The 21,062-nt window shown below is 36.1% G+C and overlaps 1 protein-coding gene across 15 annotated transcripts in view; it reads left to right on the top strand.

Annotated features, from left to right (window-relative positions):
- The window catches only part of NLGN1 (neuroligin 1), an 828,696-nt gene that overhangs the window by 800,598 nt on the left and 7,036 nt on the right, over positions 1-21,062 (top strand). For 12 of the 15 annotated variants that reach the window (XM_070242628.1, XM_070242634.1, XM_070242632.1 and 9 more), the window contains one exon: positions 19,948-20,160. In XM_070242628.1, the coding sequence (XP_070098729.1) occupies positions 19,948-20,160 (213 nt within the window). The remainder of the gene's footprint in view (positions 1-19,947; positions 20,161-21,062) is intronic. The other 3 variants (XM_070242630.1, XM_023623325.2, XM_023623326.2) reach the window with 1 other exon arrangement.

The following is a 21,062-nucleotide window of genomic DNA, read 5'->3' on the forward strand; positions in this document are numbered from 1 at the left end:
AGTTAAAATGAGGGGGGAGAAAATAACTTCAGAATAGTAGAGTTTTCTAAGAAAGATATAAAAATTGGAATAGAAGTATAATAAAATGCATTATGGGAGAATTTTCTTGAGTGGAAAAATGGCCTGAGCATCCAAACTGAAAGAGCTTTCCTTATTATAAGCAAAGACAAAAAAGAGATACCCATATCAAAACAAATCCTGAAAATATTTTTGAATTATATAGAATGAAAAATACATACTCTCATTATCCAGACCGTCCCCACCCCCAACCCCCTAAAAAATGTCCATAACGGAAAAGACAAAACCAACAAACAATAGGGTACTTTGAAATGAAGAAAAATCACACCGGCCCAGCCCTCTCTGGAACTTGATTCAAGAAAACAATAGAACAGCATCCATAGAGTTTTAGATGAAAACGTTGTGACCTAAGGATATTACACACAACAAAATTCCTATTCTCAGATATTCAAGGGCTCAGGATATATATCACACCTGCAGTCGTCTTGAAACAAAAGTGAAGATTAAAGCACAGGGTGTAAGTAAGAGGATTTATGATTCTTTTCATACTTTGTTTGACCCCAACTCAGGAATCCAGGTGGATTATGTCTTGTCGGGGAATTCTGCAACACAGGGGGGATTCTGGGTTCGACTTTTTTCCTCAGCTGTTTCTCTTCTGCTTCCACACATCCACCAGTTTCCAAAATGTGTTCTTTGTTCCACATCTTCCACTTTACAAATGAGATGGCCTTTCTTGACTTTTTGGTGACTACTTAAAGTAATAGGTGCTGTCCTAGTCTAACACTCATTAACAGTGGCAAAACTTAGTTTCAAGAGTTGTACACTGCTTTGAACACTACCTATTTTTTTTCTCCTTTATTTCCCACCTAGAAAAGCAGAAGTGTTATAATCATTTTAATTACTAGGAAATTTGATTTCCAACTCTCTATATCTTTTTAAAATTTTTATTTCAATTTTTGTTGTTTTCTTTTTCAGGTTTCAAATTTTCTTTAGACTACTGCTTCTATTGTAAAAAAAAAAAAAAAAAAAAAAAAAAACCAAACCAGTAGATCGGATAAAATTTTAAAAAGCAGTTCTCATTTAGTAGAGAGATAGACACCCAACCGGGTATTGACCTTGGACATCTGAGCCAGGAGACTTAGACACAGTTTTCTAGCCATCATTGAGGCATACACTTATCCACCAATATGAAAAATTTGGACACCTTCCTGATACTTAGCATACATAAGAGAACAAAGTCAGCATGGTCCTTGTCCTTAAGGATCTTACAGTCTTTAGGGGAGACAGGTAGTATACCAATAAACCCACTCATCCACCCATCCTTGTCAATTTGGGTGTGTGCTAACAGCACGGCAGCTCCCTTCCATGAAGTAGTCCTCAATCTAGTTTCTCCCAGCAGCAGAGTATACTGATTTTGAGTATGGACTTTGGAGTCAGAGCATCTGGATTCAAATCCAGGCTCTACTACTTATCAGCTGTGTGGTTTTGAGCTGATGTCAGATTAATCAAGATTGAATGAGTCAACATTTGTAAGTTGCTTAGACTTCTTGGTACGTCATGAATGATCTGTAGTTGTTAAATGAATAAAACCCAGCTTAATCAACTTTATGGTAAGTTCCAAATCTTCCAAGATGCTTCTCATAGTTTAACTCCTAGCCTTGAATTTCATTGTCATTTCAAGCTTTTTATTTCTATCTTTTTCATTATTTGAGGGAAAGTTGAGAGAGGATACATATGTTGGGGTTGTTTAAACATATACTATTTTTAGTCCCCAATCTTGCAAAGCTAAATGTAGTATCTAAACAGACCCCAGCCACTGGTGTATTTACATGTTCACTTACAGACATTTTCTATATCCAAAAAAATGTATGCCCTTTGCCTACTGCTTTAATAACCCTTTGCTTCAAGGAAGAAGATCATATTTAAATTCATCCTTTCAAATGTTTCTATCTTCCCAGATCCAGGGCTCACAGACTGTCTTACTGTGGCTTTTCAAGCTCGTGGGTGGGCAGGCTTGAGACTTAGTCACTATGGCAATGACAGGTTTAAATAAACAGTGTCAGCAATATAAATAAGCTGCTGCCACAAAGCAAGACTTCCAAACCAAACAGAGAATCACACTTTAATGACTATAAGCTCAGAATTTTTTTACCTCATACTAAATTAGCTAGATCCCTACTCCTGGGCCTTTTCTTTCTTGAAATCTTTTTAAAATCTCCCTTCATAACCCTTTTTCTCTCCCAACTTCTTTTTAAATCTTCCTAATACGTTCTCTGATAGTCCTACTAAGTTGGTGATACTGCCGGTTCTTAGCAGTTACTCTCAAAAAGGATGACAGAATACTTGTTACAGATAGAGATACACATTTCACAAGTTCTTCTAGTGTCTTATTTGAAAGGTGCCCTACAAAAATGACACTACCTTTAGTACACAGAGTCAACACATGTTAATACATTCAGTCCCCACAACAAACTATTGAGGTATTGCCCCATTCTTCAGAGAACACTGTTCCACAGAAGTCAAATGTTCACCCAAATTCATACCACTGGTAAGTGGCAGAACTCACATTAGGAAAGAGGTTTTCTGACTTTATTAGGTATAAGCTCTCTGACATTTCCATCATCACAGGAAAAGGGTAAAGGTCAATTTGCTCAATTTGTGTTTAATTTTGGTCTTTCTTCTCTAAGAATAAATTACTAATAACAGAAAGTAGACCATTTTCTTTCCTGATAAAATGTGTATGGGTTTTTCTTTATGTTTCAGTTTGTTTTTCATCAGATAATGACTGAAGAAGGGAAAAGGATTAATGGTTTCAATAAAGCTATTTTTAGTCTTTTTTTTTTAATTTAATATTTCTTAGCCACGTCTTTAGACACTTAAAGAATAAAGTACTGATTTGAGAACAGATAATCAAATGGTAATCCTCCTGCTTAATTTATGGAGAGTTTAACAAGGTCACAGATTATGCACAAAATTTTCTACATGATGATCATCATTTACTAAGACTTAAAATTTTAGTTTAGGGAAAACTAATTAAGAATCTGGTCTCTCTTTGCTGCATACACTACATTTCCTCATTGTCGAGACTTAGTTATGTTTGCTCATTGAGGAGAAAATACAATACAGAACATTTGAATAACAATGTTAACCAAAATAGTGTCTTTTTATTGTTACTTTACTGAAGAAAATGCCTTTTAATGCTAAGTAAAACTAGGAGAATTGAAATAAGAGAAAAAAAGTGTTGTAGGTAAAATAATAGAAAAATAGGAGATGATTAAAATTGATTATTAGTAGAAAACAGTTGTGGTTTAGAGAATTTTAAAAAGAGGAAGTCATAGATGCTTAAAACAGGTATATTGAGTCTTTGAAAAGGCAAATTTAGAGTGTTGCTAGTTTCTGACCAGATATTACGACAAGAGGTGACAGAGAGACCCCCATTAAAATGCTTGGTGAGCACTCCAGAGGCCGCCTTTGAGTTAATCGGTAATTTTTCACAGACGACATCTAATCTATGAGTATAAATTACTTTGCACTCTTATTATTCCTTAATTGAAGTGCACCAATGTGAAATTGCCATAGATGTCGCAGGAATGATTCTAGCTTCAATTAACTCGGGTGGAATTGAAGCCCTTTTTTCCCTGAACTGGGACTATTGTCTGACATCTTGTATTTATTTAAATTGTTGCTAGAAAATTAGAGAGAGACTGTGTGTGACTAGGTGTTTTATAAGGATGTTCTGGAGCCAAAAGAGCATCTACACAACCTATTTCTATTTTAATCTGTACCCTCTGATGCAGCTGTTTTGTGTAACAGATGTGCAGCCAGCAGTAGCTTAATCTCCCCAGATTCCATTTGGGAAGTGTAGATTAATAGCACTCATTTTTTTCAAAGTGGCATTTAGAGTCTCTGTGATTTTTAACTCACAAAGCAACCACTCCTATTATTTTTTTAAACTAATTCTCCTACATAGCTGCTGCTGTTTAATATATAAAATATGACTTAAGCTTTCTGTCTAGGTTGTGGGAAAGGTCAACATGAGGGAACTCAATACTAGACATTCCATTCTACCAATTCTAAAAACTGTTGGAGGAATATATTGGCAATGGCTGCTGAATGTTAATAGGTAACTGATTTTAAAATATAGTCTTCTGTTTTTTCCTAGCCAATATTATTTGGAAAAATATTCATGTTTTAATAGTTTTTACCTGAAATTAAAAACCATAAAGAAAATAAATCTGGTCTCTAATCACACAACAACTGAATAGATATAGATACAATTAACTCTACAAGGACTAAATATGAAGATGAAATTGCTTCCCAATTCTTGGCATTACCAGAAAATATTATTGATACCAAAGATTATACCTCTAGATGTCTTCTAAAAGTAAGTTTTGTAAGTTCTCTGTACAAATAAATTGATCAGTTTATGTTTTGACTCAAATATTCTGCCCAATTACTTTTCGTATTATTAAGACTTATAACCAGCTCTGAATGTTATCTCCAAAAGTCTCCTGTTACATGAAGATGTTATCCTATATGGAACCTAAATGGCATTACTTGGAGATTAACATCTAAGGCACTTCTCCAGCCTTCACAGAATTGTGTCCATTTTCGATTCAATTCAATATAGTCTATTTATTGAATACCTACTATGTGACAAGCACTAGGAATACACATTAGGTGGACCTTACACATTCAATAGTCATTCATCAGATTATTTAGCTAGTCCCCAAACAAGTATTTTAAGAACGAGAATGATGGTGCTGGCCCTGGATAGCACCGGATACCTGCTGAGGCTAAAAGAAAGCAGACGGTGTAAAAGAAATGCAGAAATGGCAAGATTCCCACCACGCTCTTATCTATTTTGCAAGTCAAGTTTAATGAAAATGAAATCATTGATCTTTCGGTATATTGGTTCCTCTGTATATGATCTTATTTCTCAATCCAACTGGTTATCATTGCAAAACCAGCTTTCCACACACAGACAAGACTTTGTGGGAAGAATAGGCAGGGCTATTCTTCTTTACAAGAAACTCACTGGGATGACCCTAGCTCCATTTTAAATAAGGACATTTGCTGGATCCTAGAGGAAATACATTCATGAATGAATGTATGGTTAAGTCCTTTGCAGTAGGGAAAAACGGCTCTTGATAATCAACAGATGACCACACTGGTGGATGGGATCAGCATGAACCAAAGGAATCGCTTTTCTACTATAAGAAAGTGACTAGTAATTTGAGGTAATCCAACCTAAGTGCCCATTGTTCCTTAACCTTGTTATGTTATGGGCCAGGTAGACATACAGAACAGAATAATTCTTAAGAACCAATAGCAAAGAAGCATATTTAATTGGAGCATTTCCAAACCTGAAGACTGATACATCTTAAGGCTCTCTAAATTATTCTGAATCAATCATACATTAGGGAAGATTGCATACGCCTCTTTTTAATGCCAACAAAATTTATTAGTTGTCATTGTTTTTTGGCATTACTTAGAAACTAACATCAAAATTGATTCTGTAGCCTTGACAGAACTGTGTCCATTTTCGGTTCAAGTCCATGTACACTTATTGAGTGCCTCTTAGGCGTCAAGCCATAGGAATACACATTACCTGGAAACTATAAAAATAACCCTTGATCTCAACAGACTCTCCACTCAGTGAGCTTCTTCTTAACATGGGTTCTCCATCTTTATCTGGCAGAAGGTATGTTTGATGTCTTTTGAGAGAAAAACCCACCTCCATTTGTCTGTTAAGAGTCTGTCTCTCAAAACCTTTACGGAGGGCCTTGTGACGGGTCTTTCTCATCCCACTTTCTCCCATAACTCTACCTCTTATTCAGACTTCTCATCTAAATAATTTGATCAGTGCAGCTGAGAAGTCCTCCAATCTTTTAACTTTACTTACAGTTATCTATAGCCTCTCAGTAGCAGACAGCTGTCAGCTAGACAACTTGCATTCATCATTCACCAATCAAGCAGCCCAGCTCAGAGATGAGATAGGGAGCCTAAGCCAGCAGTCCATTACAGCTATCTCCAGAAGCCACTAACAGCCATCCCAGCTGGAAACCTCCCTGGCTGTGAAAGACTAGCTGTTTCAGGCTCCGCAGTGACGGCTAGTGCTCTGCTTTGCCCTCATGTCTATCTTCATCTGAAAGACTGAGAATGTCTGTAAGCCTGCCTGAAAATTTGCAGATGTGCGATGTATGTAAATTACAGATTTTTGAAAAAACTAGTAACCCACAGGGCATGTTTTTAGCCTGTGTCTGTACACAAGAAACAAGCAGGCCAGACACGAGTAATTCATTGATATTGGCTGTGTTAGTGAGCGATGTGGATCACTACATAGTCAGTTCAGCTTCAGAACTGGTAGCTGCCAGACTTCTAGCTCCACCTTCAGATTTGCAAGTGGAGCTCAGCTAGGTCATTGGCACATGAGGGATGTGCAGAGGGGACGGCAGAGCCAAGACCCCATTTTGGCTTAGGCGAAATGATATCTAACTTCATTTACACATTCTTTCATTCTATAAATGTGTACATACAACCGACACTGAGGCAGGCAGGGGATACAAAGATGAATTCTTTTTCTCTCCCCTCAATCTCCTTCAACTGTTTACAGTCTAATATGGAAAAGTCATGCACATAATAATTATTTACAAAGATTATCCACAACAAATATGTATAGTCACCAATTCAGCAAACATTTATTGAGTACTTACTATTTGTTAAGAAATATACTAGGAACATATTACATAATGAGGGAATTTTAATATAAAGATTGATTGTATGTCAGATTCTAGGGTGGGAGGTTAGACTCAAAAATGGACACTATAATGAAGTATGCAATCTTCATACTGGAATTCTTTATATTGCTTCCACATTGCCATTTTCCCCACCCTTGCCCCTTTGCTCCCTACTCTGTGGTTTCTGTATGTCCAGGAGATTTGTGATGACACTTCATAAGATTAAAAGTTTCAGATGAGAGTTGTAAGGAGCACTAAAGGGAATGTAACAATTGCAATTGTGCCCGTGTATTTGTCTTTTAATGATACAACCTGAGACTCTGAATAAAATGATGCACACTTGAAGTCCTATTTTCCAGATGCTAAAATATACCTATTACATCATTGCTCCATTTACAGACAAAAATAAACAGACAACTGCACTTCTTCCTATCTTTTCATTATGATGTAATGGTTCTAATTCACACGTTGCTTATTTCCCATGCCTCTCTAAACTTGGTGCCTAGTGCTATGTCTGTCACATGCTTCAATAAACTTTGCACTGAACTGAATTATAAGAGATGTTCTGAATATAATTAAGAGAGTCCTCTCCCCCTTAGAACCATATAGTACTAGACAGAAGATATGAAGATGGAGTACTCAAGGCAAAGATCCAATACCAGTCTCTTTAAGTTACGTGACCAGGGAACATGGCCCTTTCTTGAAATAAGACCAGACAGCTCTGTCCCCGGGAGCTCTCATGGGCAGCTGGCTTTCTTTGCATTGAGTGCGCATATCAAGTGAAGCTAGTTCACATTCCCTTTAAAATTAATGTAGAATCGAATGAGTACTTTATCCACTTACCCACTTTATGAAAAGTGAGTCCTATTCTACTTAAATGAGGCTGAAGAAACCACAAGTCATTAGCCTGGAAATACTTTTGATGAAAGACAAATTTTCTATTGAGTTAGGTTTAAAACCAGAGGAGTTTTCTCTCACTTTCCTTTTTTGCTTAGTTATTTTTCTCTTCTCTGATTGTGCCTTTGTATTATAAGAAGGAGGCTGCTGTGTTTCATTGTCACAAATGGGTCAAGCATTTGTTCCAGTGTGTGACCTTTGGAAAGGAGAAGATTATATTATCAAGGAATACAAGGAGGTTATGTGGGCTGGATGGTTTGTTAAGGGAGAAAAAAGTTAAGTGTTCAGAAGAGGGATGCTTAGAAGCCCAGGAAAAGTCATCTTTTAGGTTGCTACAGCAGATGAAGATTTTGTTTAAAAAAAGATCACACATAAAGGCATACTTCATTATGAAAATATAAGTGCACACTTTTTTCAGGACAAAGTCTTTAAGTCTTATGCTGTCATTGACTCATTAGGTGACCTGAAACTCTTATCTAATAATCAGGGTGATTATATAAATTGAATGAAACATGGTACACAAAGAATTTAACCAAGTGGTCAGCATAGTATAAGGCTTTCTGTAAGTTCTAGATATATTACAAAGGACTAATCACTATCATTATTAATTGATATATAATACAATAGGCATTACTAAAATCATGTAATTAGTCCAGAGTCTGGAAAGACCAAATATATAGGTTGAAATTTGTTTTTTGTTTGAATTTGAATTTTCCTTATTTGATTTGAATTAAGGGGTTTGTTTGTGTTTAGGGAAAAGGGTTGTAAAAGAAAAAAGATGGCATGAGGAGTGAGAATCTGATGCAGAGAAACTTTAAGATGGCAAAGGAAACACAAGTAGGAGGACATTGGTATTAATGAAGGAAGACTCTGGAAAAGACAGGAGAAAAAGTCTGCCCTGCCCGAGTCAAAGAGGCCGAGGAACAGAGAGGGCACAGGAGGTCAGATGAGTGAAGCAGACGGCTTCGAAGCTGAGTTTGAGACGTTAACATTCTTTCCTGGTGATCATAAATAATTTAAGAATAACTATGGCTCAGCTCAGGGAAAGGAGCAGTTGTGACCTGGGATATACAGATAACCAAATATCAATTACCCCTTCTACCCTCAGAGCCTCACTAGTTTCTCTGAGAAAATTTTCCCTGTGCAAAATCTGACAAGCTGTTTTGAGTAAGGAAAGGGCTTTTTTGGTTTTACCATCGAATATAGTATGACTATACCAGTTCAGCTTAGTAGGAAATCAAATTCTGCTCTATTGCCAAACTTGCACCTGTAACTGGCACTGACCATTTTTTATCAGTCAGCACACGGTGTGTGGTTCGGTGGAGTTCTTCATCTTTGATGACAGTTGTTATCACCCGATTCTAATTTTAAAAAACAAAAGATAACTATGTACAAAATAGAAAAATGCTATTTTTATAACTCTAAAATATTCACAGAAATGGTTAACAAGAAATGAAAAGTTTTCAAATAATATTCATTTAATATTAGAACAATTTGCAATGTACAATATATTATTAGTATTTTTCTTTATAAGAATGGTGGGATGGGATTCCCTTGACACCTAGGAAAAGAGTCTAAGCCTGTTTACATACAAATGTAATGCTGAACAATTGACTGAAGCCTGTTGTGGACTTCTTGGGCCAGCTGCCGTTAACTCACAGGGTAAGTTAGAAAAAGGCGCCCCCTGCAGGCCGACTCTCTTGTGCCATGACAATTTCCTCACTATGAGGTGGCCGTTTATGGGCAACCCTATGGCACCTGGGCAAAGCTGGTCAATTGCAATATACCAGTGGGCCTTTCCTCTTAGATAAGCTCAAAAAAATTCTTAGCATGCTGCATAATGATATTTCTTTTGGCATGGTTAACAGGTGAAAGACCTAAAAAGCAAATTATTTTCTGCAGAATTTATATCACTGCTTTTGTTATAATTAACTTTATTCAAGTAAATTGCAAATTAAACTACTATAAGTTGGCTCTGATGAGCAAATATCCATCTGCATTATGTATTTATCCATTTATATAGAGTTGGAGAATAGTTCCATACAATGTAGACAAAAAAGAATTGGATTATTTTGCCTGAAGAGTACAGGTTTTCCTTGAATATCTTTCCAGAAGAACCTGCCAGATGTTCTCCATCTTCTCTGAGAGCAGAACAAAAGGAAACTGGCTTAAGCTTCACAGATATTTCAGCTCTGAATAGAATTTCCGAGCAAAGAGAATAATAAAATTAGTTTGTAAGAGAACTTTTTCCCCAAGGTAGATAGAAACTTAAAAGTAAGATTAAGGATCTTATTGCCCCTCATTTTAAAATCAAGCTTTTCCTTTCCTGTGGAAGTATAAGGATAATCTGTAATCAAAAATCAGAATTTTGAACTGCAAGAAAAATTAATAAAGGTATGTAGAATAGTTAAGCCATTCATTTTTTGTTGTGGGAGAACTGATTTTTGAATGGAAAAACAACCGTCCTCATCTAGAATACTTAAGGGTGGATGAAAGATAGTCTGGAGAAAGGTCACAGAGTAGATAATTTCATATACCAACGTTTTGCCCTCATACTCCCGTAACACAAGTCACTAATACCTAGAAATAGTTGATTAGTACAGCAAAATGGAGAGGGCACTTAGACAGTGTAGTGAGTTGTTTGAGTAAAGAAATCCACAACCTATTTCTTCCCCTTTATGAGCATTGGACTTAGAAGACAGGAAAACCGGGTCTTAACCAGCTGTGTGACATCAGGCACTTTATATTCCTTCTCTGATCCTCAGTTTTTTCATCTGTAAAATTATGTGATTAGACTAACTCTAAAGTTCCTTCTGGCCCTGATATTTTTGGTAAGAATTCCTTATACTCTTTATCTTTAACACATCCGTCTTCTTAAATTTTAATGTACATCAAAATCACTCGATAACTTGTTAAAGGTGCAGTTTCCATCCCAGAGACTCTGGGCCCCTCCCCTAGAAATTCTGTCCAAAGAATCTTTACCACATATTCTCCATGGTGAGGTTGCAGGAAGGCCAAGGAATACATTCAAGAAACATTCAAATAAAACCTAAATTTCTGGAGAACAGGGGACATGTCTTATTAGACTTTGTGTATTCAGTAACTAGCAGAGTGCCTGGCAAAGAGTAGGTGGCCAATGAATGTTGACTTAATGAACTATTTTCCATTAAAAGATTCATATTTGGGGCTGGCCCCGTGGCGCAACGGTTAAGTTCTCACGGTCCGCTTCCTGGTGGTCCCTGGTTGACCAGTTCAGATCCCGGGTGCGGACATGGAACCACTTGGCAAAAACCATGCTGTGGCAGGTGTCCCACATATAAAGTAGAGGAAGATGGGCACAGATGTTAGCTCAGGGCCAGTCTTCCTCAGAAAAAAGAGGAGGATTGGCAGTAGTTAGCTCAGGGCTAATCTTCCTCAAAAAAAAAAAAAGATTCATATTTGTGGGGCCAACCCCATGGCTGAGTGGTTAAACTTCCATGGACTCCACCTCAGCAGCCACGGTTCACAGTTTGGATCCCAGGCATAGACCTACTCTACTCGTTGGCCATGCTGTGAAGGCATCCCACGTACAAAGTAGACGAAGATTAGCATGAATGTTATCTCAGGGCTGATCTTCCTCACCAAAAAATAGAATTAAAAAAATTGTAAAAAAAGATTCGCGTTTGTGATATTAATTGATCTTCATAATTATCTGATTCTCCAAGGGAGAGAAGGGACGTTTCTAACAGAAGGAAGATAGGCTATTTTTGGGTTCCTCAGTAGCTATAAACTCATGTAGAAGTGCTTTGTAAAGTTAGCAAATTAAAAAAACTCATGCCTTCTCTTCAGCGTAGCTCCCCTCCAACCTCACTGTAAAAGAAAAAAATGGAATTCTGCACTTGTATGCCTTTTACTAAGTGGCATAATAACAAGATGTTCTTTTTATTCTGAAAAAGGACTAACTCTTTACATTAAAGTGAGAGAAAATCAAGCTGTCACTTCAACCCGCAGCAGCTGTCTCTTGCACCACCTTTGCCAAATGTCACCCTTTCTCTCTGGGGTCTGATTCTGCTCCTGGATCTGGGGGTGTATACCTTGCTACACAGCTTGTAACATCAGTCTCTGTGCCTTCGAGTCTCAGATTTCTTCTCATTTCACCTCATGTATATTAATACAGAGATTAGTTTCACTTTTTTCTTGAATAGCTAATCACTTGGCAGCCAACATCCTACTGTGGCATTGCAGGTCAAATCAGCTGAAAAGGACACCGACTTGAGGCTGGAAAATATAATGCTTAGTGAAAACTGCGCCCAGGACAGGACCTCAGACTTGTCACCCAGACATAAAAGATTTATTTTCAATTACAAATCTGAGCTTAATGTGAAGGCACCCCGGGGAAGATTCAGATCACTGCTTCTTCTAAATTGACCTTCCACTTGTTTCAATATTTCCTTCTCTATTGAACAGCATTCCATGACCCTCCGAGCTGAAGAGCCATATTAGCTACAGTAGGAATTGCTGGGCTAGGAAAACTTTTGAAAAATTCCTCTAACTGAAGGCCAAGTTACGTGAATAATTTCCTCCTTGGAAATTAACCAGTGAGCCTTCAGTGGTTAACACAGCCATAGATTTGGGCCTTCAAGAAATACTTCCAACGGATTGCAGAGGCCAAAACTGCCATGTTACTAAGTCTGGAGTAGAACCCAAAAGCAAAAACGTATTCCAATTTCAATATTAGATTTATTGTTAACATCTAATTAAGACCCATGGTATATCCCTTTGGCATTAGTAAATAAGATGACCCGAGGCTAGCTGCAGGTGCTGCTACACTGGTCGCTGGAATTAGTGGTTTGCCTCAGGATATTTTGGGTTCCTGTTCAAGTGCCTTTATGTACATTTAGCAGCTGCTTCAAAATGTATACCATATGGCCCTAATGTAGGGTTCGCAAGCTTTTAAGAACTACTAATTAAAACTTCCTAGGAAAAGTTGGGTTAAAAAAAAAAAATCTTTGCCATTTAAAATTTTGGGGAGTGGGAAATTTGGATTATTATTCAAATTTTATCAGAGACCTAATTATTAAGAAGTAGCTTAGTGTAATTTTCTTTATATTGTAGCTTTCCCAACTTCTAACCTGAGACTTTTCTCTTTCTACATATGTTTCTAGACCATTGGTTGTAGAATACTTAACACCATTCTTGGTTTTCACCTTTGAATTGATTCTGCCCATAATTATGGATAGTTGTATTAAATGAAAATAAATACATTACCTTCACTAGGTTCATCTAGGGCGTATTTTGTTTTTTCTTAGGGATTATGTCTATGTAATGTCAGGAATGGTGCCAAATATTCCGGTATTTGCAAATACAGGATAGTCCATCTATATGTGTATTTAGGCTATGCATAAAAAGAAATCATTATCTAATTCTTTCTTTTATATATATTTTTAACTAGTTTTTCTGGATTCAAAGGTACTTAGAAATAACCACCTTTAAATCTGCAAGCATTTACTCTACCCCTACTATGTATGTGGCACTGTACCCCATCTGGGGACAGGGTCAAACAAATAGTTACAATTCAGTGTTGGTACCTACTTACAAAAGAATGTCCAGAGAAAACTGGGCATTTAGAGGAAGATGGACTAACTATGTTTGAAGTTCTCTCAACAACAATGTTTGAGCTGAGCCTTGGAGACTGAGTAGGAGCTGCCCATTTAAACAAGCCAAAGAGCAGTGGTACTCTGCAGAGAAGAATCAGTGGATGAGAGTGATGAAGTGATGGAATCAGTGAGAGGCTCCCTCTCACTGCAATGGCTAAAGTATTTTGATGACTTGATATTTAAAGAAAATATTTGAGATTGTTATAGCCCTTGGGCCCTTTTCTTGAACAGAATATTTTTATTGAAAACTTACAAAGGAGATTCTAAAGGTATTGCGCATAGTGTATATTAATATTCTCCCTTTCCCAGGGTATTTCACAATCACGTGAAAGGCCAAGTTCATTTAGCTACGTGCTCTATCAGGCAAGAGAGCACAGGGATAGAAGTAATACTAAGAAGTTCACTCATTTGTTATTAATTGATTGATTATTTCATGGAATATTTATTCAATGGCAATTAAGTTAAGTGTCTGGAATGCAAAGATGTCCTCTGTTTACTCAGGGAGACAGAGCAATACACCAGTGACAATACAATGTGGCAAGAGCTCAGATGGAGGTCACCTAGAGATTGGGTGCTAAATCATCCTGTCTATATCTTTCCTATCTTTTAGTTTTCATAGTGCAATTGAAGTGTTCAAGGAAGGAGTTCTTCCCCTGCCTTCCTCATTGCCTTTATTTTATTCTATTGGCATCGTCTAGGTAATTCACATTACCATGCTATTTCCATAATTCACAAACTTTAAGTCATTAGAAATGTTTTTAGCTAGGATGAGTTATAGATTTGTTACTGCTGTCTATTTTTGTTTGATGTGTGCACGTTGTGTGTGTGTGTGTGTGGTGGTGTGTTGGTACTTCTATATGCGGTGTTTGCGAGATTATTTAGTGCTGTTCCAGAGTAGTAGTTTTACCCCGTTGTATGCTACTTTTTCACAAGTGAGATAACCCTCTACTCCAAAATTCAGGAATAAGCTTCAGTTGCTGTTTTTTGAAATTACTAAATTCTTCTGTAATTATTTTTTGTAATTTTAATTAATAGACATTTACTAAATTGGTTAAAATAAATATTCCAGTTTTATTTTGGGGAAGAGTCACAAAATGTTAAAACTGAATTATAAAGTAGAAAGATCAATCTCTCCTGTTTACCTTGGAGGTGGTGAAAACATTGGGAATTTGGGGACTGAAACACAGAGAAACTCTACAGATGTTTTCTTTCCAGGCATCTATTAGGAGTGACCTTCTTCTTTCCAACTGTATGCCTCTGTGTCCAGCTATCAGGAATCAGAAGCCCTAGTCAGTAACTCAGTTTGATCTTCCCACAGATGGGCCATTAAAAAGCAAATTATCTCACAATGAACAAACAAATGAATAAATGCACCAAACTATAAAAGTTTGAAAATACCACCAAGTTATATTGTATTAAGATATAAGCTCCATTTCAGAGCAAATTTTTTTCCAGAGAATACTTACAAAAAGGAAATTATTTTGACTTTATCTTTTGTTGCTTTCTAAGAAGAATTTAGACAGTAGCTTTCAAGAGAATACAAGAGCAAGAAAGCTAGCTAGAGGCAATAGGTAATTAAATGATACTCTGTGTGTTCTTTTTCCCTGCACAGACCCCAAATTGCCTAATTTGGTCAATTCTAACCATCATATTTTAAACAATCTTGCCTCAAAGAGAAATAAAGGGAAACTCTCCAATTATGTCTTAACATGAGGATTTTATTTTGATATAGCCGTGTCCCCCCATTAGAAAAGAATATTTTTCAAAAGTGAGGCTGGTGACAGAATAGAACGTAGACTTGTTTGCTGGAAGTTTGGAGGCTGAGTAACTAGTTAGAAGGATTTCATCTGTCTAAGAAGAAAAAAGGAAGACCTAGAATAAGTCAGTCACGAAAGTGGCATCCAGAAGACGGAGACAGAATACAGAGGAAGAGCTGACTGGACTTGGCACCTAAAAATGTAGAGAAAGCTAGCACGTGGGAGTTCCAGTTGGATTTTTAGCTGGGAGGATCAGAGATATTAATCTCACAATTACAAATCCTTTTTATGTTTAAGGTGCAACGTTCTTAATGAGCTATTCTTCTGATCCATATTCCAAAGTCCCTAGAAGGATGCCTCTCTGTCATTCAAAGTCTCATGTCTGCAAGACTGACTCTCTAATGCTCGGTATGGTCTCTATTTTGAAATGCTTATCAATTTGACTCAAAGAACAAACCAGAATCTTCCGTATCCAGGCAACAGCACTGATAAACATGGAAGATTTCTTTCCTACTTCTTTATAGCATGAACTGCATACTATGGACTCTAAAAATATATATTGTATTTAACATTTCCAGAAATTAAACGCTATAAACATAGACATTTGAATTTTCCCCCTCACACAAAAAAAGTACACCTACAGTATACAATCACTGACATCTTAAATTTGTGACATTATAGATGTCATCTCAAATGTAAACAGTCTGTATTTTTCCTAGTCCCAGGTTCCTCCTTGAATACTTTTGGATCTTTTTTCCTCCTGGGAAGCACCCTGCTTGACCGTGATTTTACAGTCTAAAGATGTTGCCTATATGGTTGTATTGTAAGAGACCTGAATTTGGTTGTGTCAACCAATAAGCTGCAGGGCTGCTGCCAGACAACTTAACTTAGCTCCTCCCATGCTCCTTAGGGTCTGCCTATCAGAGAGCTACCTGAGGTCAGTGTACATTGGTACCCAAGCCGATACCTTGATCGCAATAATTATCTGTTTTTATTCATCTTCCCCTTGCCCAATTTGTTTTAGGTCTGATCAGATTTTTCCATTCCAAGGGCCAGTGGACCCATGTTCAATTGCCTAGTTTTTCCTTAACACCTGAAAGTAATCCTAGTTGCTAGATTAGGTATACATCAAATTGAGGCCAAACCTGCTCAGTAAATTTAATCAGATCAGTAGAACTAGTAGATCTATGTAAGAACAACAATAATTAGAGATTTTTGCCTAATAGAATAAATTTTGGGGTAAGAAGAATGATATTAAATAAATTCTATTTGAACACAAAGTTGAATGGCAATTGTAGTGGATACATGAACCAGTGACATAATCCTTGACATAATTGTGATTATGAATTTTGAAAGTTTGCTTTAAACTTAAAAGTAATAATTTTTTAGGGTTTTATATTCATGAATCAAGTAAATTAAAAAGTTGAACATATTTTTCTGGAAAATTCTGCTGCTTCTCCCCTCCAAAAAAAGGAGACATGCTTATTTTCATAATCATTATTGTTCTATCTAGCAAAGTTAATGTGTCAATGTGTTAGGACATCAGTTAGTCACACATTCTAGGAGTTTACAAATGAAGACCAGGAAAAGCCAGATAAAGTTGGTGACTATCTGTTAAGAACGATTTAAATGACATTAAGGGAAAATCCTTCTCCAAAGTAATCATAAAGGTAAGCAACATTTTCAGTTCTTTGTACAGTTGAGTTCTCTCATAGCTGGAGTACAGTTGAGCAGTTCAATGTAAAGTTTCAGCTAGAGTGAGCTGAAATAATTCTGCTGTTACGGACACAGCAGCTAAATCAATTTAAAAAAGAACTTTACATGAATACTTCATTGGATAGCAAGGTATAAAGAATGCTGCGGGTGCACATCACTTGGGTAATTAGCAAACTTTGTCTCTTTTCAGGCAACAATTTATTTAACTTTCCTCATTTTGTGCCCTTAAGTGAGCAAACAAACTTTTGTTTGAATACAGCATCAGAAATAAAAGAATTCATGCAAGCATGTAGTATCACTTTATCAGGTCTAAAGAGATAGGATTTGCTTGGTTGATTGGCCTAAATAAAGGCAACAACTATCTTTCATTTTTTCCTAATATAGAACTCATAGTGGCTTTCTGAATTCACTTTAATGATCAATTGTTTTTAGTTGGAAAGATAGATAGGTAGATGGCAGATAGATAGATAGATAGATAGATAGACAGATAAACTTCAGCATACACATGAAGTAGAAATCAAAAGTGAGGGAAATTCAGTACTGAAGGGTAAAACAGACTAGCTTGGACATTCCAGGCTGAGGACACAATCTTTCACCTGACGATTTACTCCATTTTCCATGCTGTGTCTTGACACTGCAATTTTGAAATTGAATTGACTTTGTTTAAAATTTTTTCTTCAAGACACTGCAAGATTTCTTTAAACTATATATAAAGTAGAAGTTGCTCTTCAGAGAATTGACATGTTTTTTACCGTATTATTGTATAAACACAAAACTAGTTGACCAATCTACCAGAGAAGCTAAAATGGTGCTACCAGAACTGAAGTCATCGAGGAGATACTATGTAGTCAATGTAGGGACGATAATCCCTTTACTGTGGTTCTCTGCATGCTGCATATTGGATGATGGCTATTTTATTAGTAAATCAATTTTGTCCGAATACAGAGATTCATTTGAATGTAGCTGGAGTTATTCAATATTATTTCAAGAGGAATTAAGTACAAATCCTGAGTTTTGTGCTAAGTGTCATAAGCTATATTCATAAATCAAATTTCTATGTGAATATATTTACAATATAGAATTATAGGTAATAAACAACGTAGAGTGTGCTCTCATTCTCTCAAGCATTCTCTTACTCTGTCTCACTCACTCTCTCATTCTCTAACACACACACACACACACACACACACACACACTCATACCTACTTTATCCTTCAAGAGTCCTTTCTATCTAATGCACAGTAATCCTTCCATAATGTTGTTTTCAGGGTTCATGACTTTAGTCTATCTTTATATATCAAAACGTTTGCAACAGATTCCTTCAGGAATTTAAACTAATGGTTCTGTCTTATACCAAAATTCACTTAATAGCAAATAAAGCTAAAAGAGTTCGCTTGCGTGTTTTTGTTTTGTATTTTAACATACTCTCATTTATTTGAATCTTGCATATTTGAAAGTGCTTCTATGTAAGATACCACGAAAATTTCCTTAGATTGTTAGGTAGATTCAATAAAAGGTAACGAATATAACCAGAAAGATATGTTTATTTGGAACTTTTTTTAAAAAAGTTAACCTCCATCTCAAGGATGATTTAATATTTCCAGGGTTATACATGCACCTACGTACAAACAAACACACACACGGTGGACTAGAGTTTGTGTTTTTGTTTCTTGTAATTTTTGGTCTTGTGGGAAAAGAACTAATCATCTGCATTTCTTCACATTCTTCAAAATTATTCAGGAAGATTTGTCATCCTTTAATGCTTCCTACAATGATCCTAAAGAATTTCTTTCCCATAGCTTCATTTTGGCTAGAGATCAATTTACTCAACCCACAGGAACTGTTATCACAGTCTGGTTTTCAAAATGTAATTGACTTCCTGGCTTATTTATAAAATAGAGGTATATTTCAAATTGAATAAAATAATTTTTATCACAAACTTTGACACCTAATGTTGAGTTTTTGTAATGGCTTTGCAATAAGAAGGTAAATCTAATTTTTAAAAATTATTTCTGTAAAGTCGTTGAGGTTGGAAATTATATCCATAATATAATTAATCAATTTGTATGTAATATTTCTAAATTTTTTCTACATAATATATGAATAGTCTATAAAATGGAATATTTTATTAAATACTTTCTACTTTTTTACTTATATCCAATGCAGAAATACATTAGAGTAGATGTTTGTTTTACAAGTTATAATAAATATATTATAAAAGCTAAGTCAGTGAAATGAGTGAATATGTTTAAAGTATTATTAAAGTAATATCTTTGACTCTTCTCACTATAACAACTTCCATATGTAAGAAATTCACTCAACTTTTACTACCACAATGTTTTTTCTATCCATTTCCTTTTTTCAACTGTCTTTGCCACGCTGTCAATTCAGATCCCTGTAACCTTGCCCATACCTCCATTCTCTCTATTATTCAATATATGTTCCTCCTCGTTATTAGATTCACTAGAAAGCAGAGTTTTAAGAATTCCAGAAATATGAATCTGACCTTTTCAAAAATCTTCAATTATTCTACACTGTTTTCTAGTTGAGCAAATATCTTCATTTTAGCATTGAAGATATTCCAAAATATGATCTCAAGTTACCTGTAACGCAGTGATCCTTTCTTAGCCATAGGCCATCATGGATTAAAATGTGCGTATACATATACATGCAAGGATTTGAATATAATTTTATGCACAAGTCTTAGAATTATACCCCTGTTCTACACCCTTACATCCTGCCACTCTGCTGCACACACCTTAGATTCCAACCATGTTACACCAGTAGTAACTCGAGGACTGACAGTGTTTTATGCAAAAGCACATTCTTATATGCCCCATGATACTATCCCAAATATTTCCACCAAGTAACTTGGCCTCTGGAATGTCTCTCTTGAGGTCTTTCAGAATGTTTTAATTTTCTTTATCTGCCCCCTGTTACCTGTTACCTGGACAACTTGGGAAACATTTGGGAAAGATAAATGTGATATTTCAGATTTCAGTCTCTACTATTCTTCCTAAAGTAAATTCTTTTGTTCTGGTGGGAAATAATTTTTCACTAAAGAACTTGGACTGTACTCACCTTGACAAACATTGGCTTCGATTGTATTTAAATTTAATGTCTATTTGATTCATGTCAACTCAAAAGGGTTTTCTGTGGTGTCTTTTTATTTCTATTTTCCAGGTTTCTTGAGCACAGGGGATCAGGCTGCAAAAGGAAACTATGGACTCCTTGATCTCATACAAGCTCTAAGATGGACTAGTGAGAACATTGGATTCTTTGGTGGTGACCCCTTAAGAATCACTGTTTTTGGATCTGGTGCTGGGGGTTCATGTGTCAATCTGCTGACTTTATCCCATTATTCTGAAGGTAACCGTTGGAGCAATTCAACCAAAGGTATTATGCAGGTTGCAAATTTTGACAATTTTGGTGTCTGCATGCCACCACCATCAGTAGTATGTGATGCTCTGTATATATTTCTCTGTTCAAACTGAGTGTTAGGCTGAACTCAATAACTGTTTAAAACTTTGTTTCTTCAACTTTTCTATGCATGTTTAAATTTTTGTCAAACTCTTTTCTTTGTCTCCTGTGGAGCTTGGTAAGGATACCTTTCAAGCACACTTGAGAAAGGTTAGCATTACAGTTACTTTTCTTTCCTCCAAAGGGTGATTTTCAGGAAAATCAAAGACGTTCACCATTCTGTCATCTCTGTTTATTCAGTAATCAAAGTCAAAGACACAGGTTTTTCTAATCCAGGGATTGTACATAATCTATTTTCAAGACAATAGACATTTAAAACCCTTTACTAGTGTGAAGATCAGGAAGCAGTTGTAAGCTAGTTTGTCTGGAAATGTGATTTTCACTTTTTGTTTGAGTAGAGAATGGATGTTTGATCATTTTGCATGCATGATCCAAAATTGTCAAAGCATCAAGGTCACTGGTAGAACTTTTGATTAAAAAGAAAAATATAATTTGAATTTGTGCTTTTTCTATTTTCAACTCCAAGTGTTATGTTTTTTCCCCTAAAATTTGCCAAAGCAGTATAGAACCCTGAAGCTGCTTAAATCCATGAAATATTTTTCTTGTCTCCATTTTCCGGCCTTGATACCCTTTTTCCAAAGTGCCTGCCCAAGGCTCATCATATTGTTCTTTATGGACTCCCATCTTACTGTGAGTTTAGTCACCCATTCTAATTGCATTGTTAACTTGAAATATCCACAGGAACAGAAGTGTTTTGTTGGAAAAGTCTGTAAAAGCAAATACTTTCCCTCCATTATACGTATGTAATAGACAGGAAG

The sequence above is a fragment of the Equus caballus genome, chromosome 19 (genome assembly GCF_041296265.1).
Source record: "Equus caballus isolate H_3958 breed thoroughbred chromosome 19, TB-T2T, whole genome shotgun sequence".
Classification (NCBI taxonomy): domain Eukaryota; kingdom Metazoa; phylum Chordata; class Mammalia; order Perissodactyla; family Equidae; genus Equus; species Equus caballus.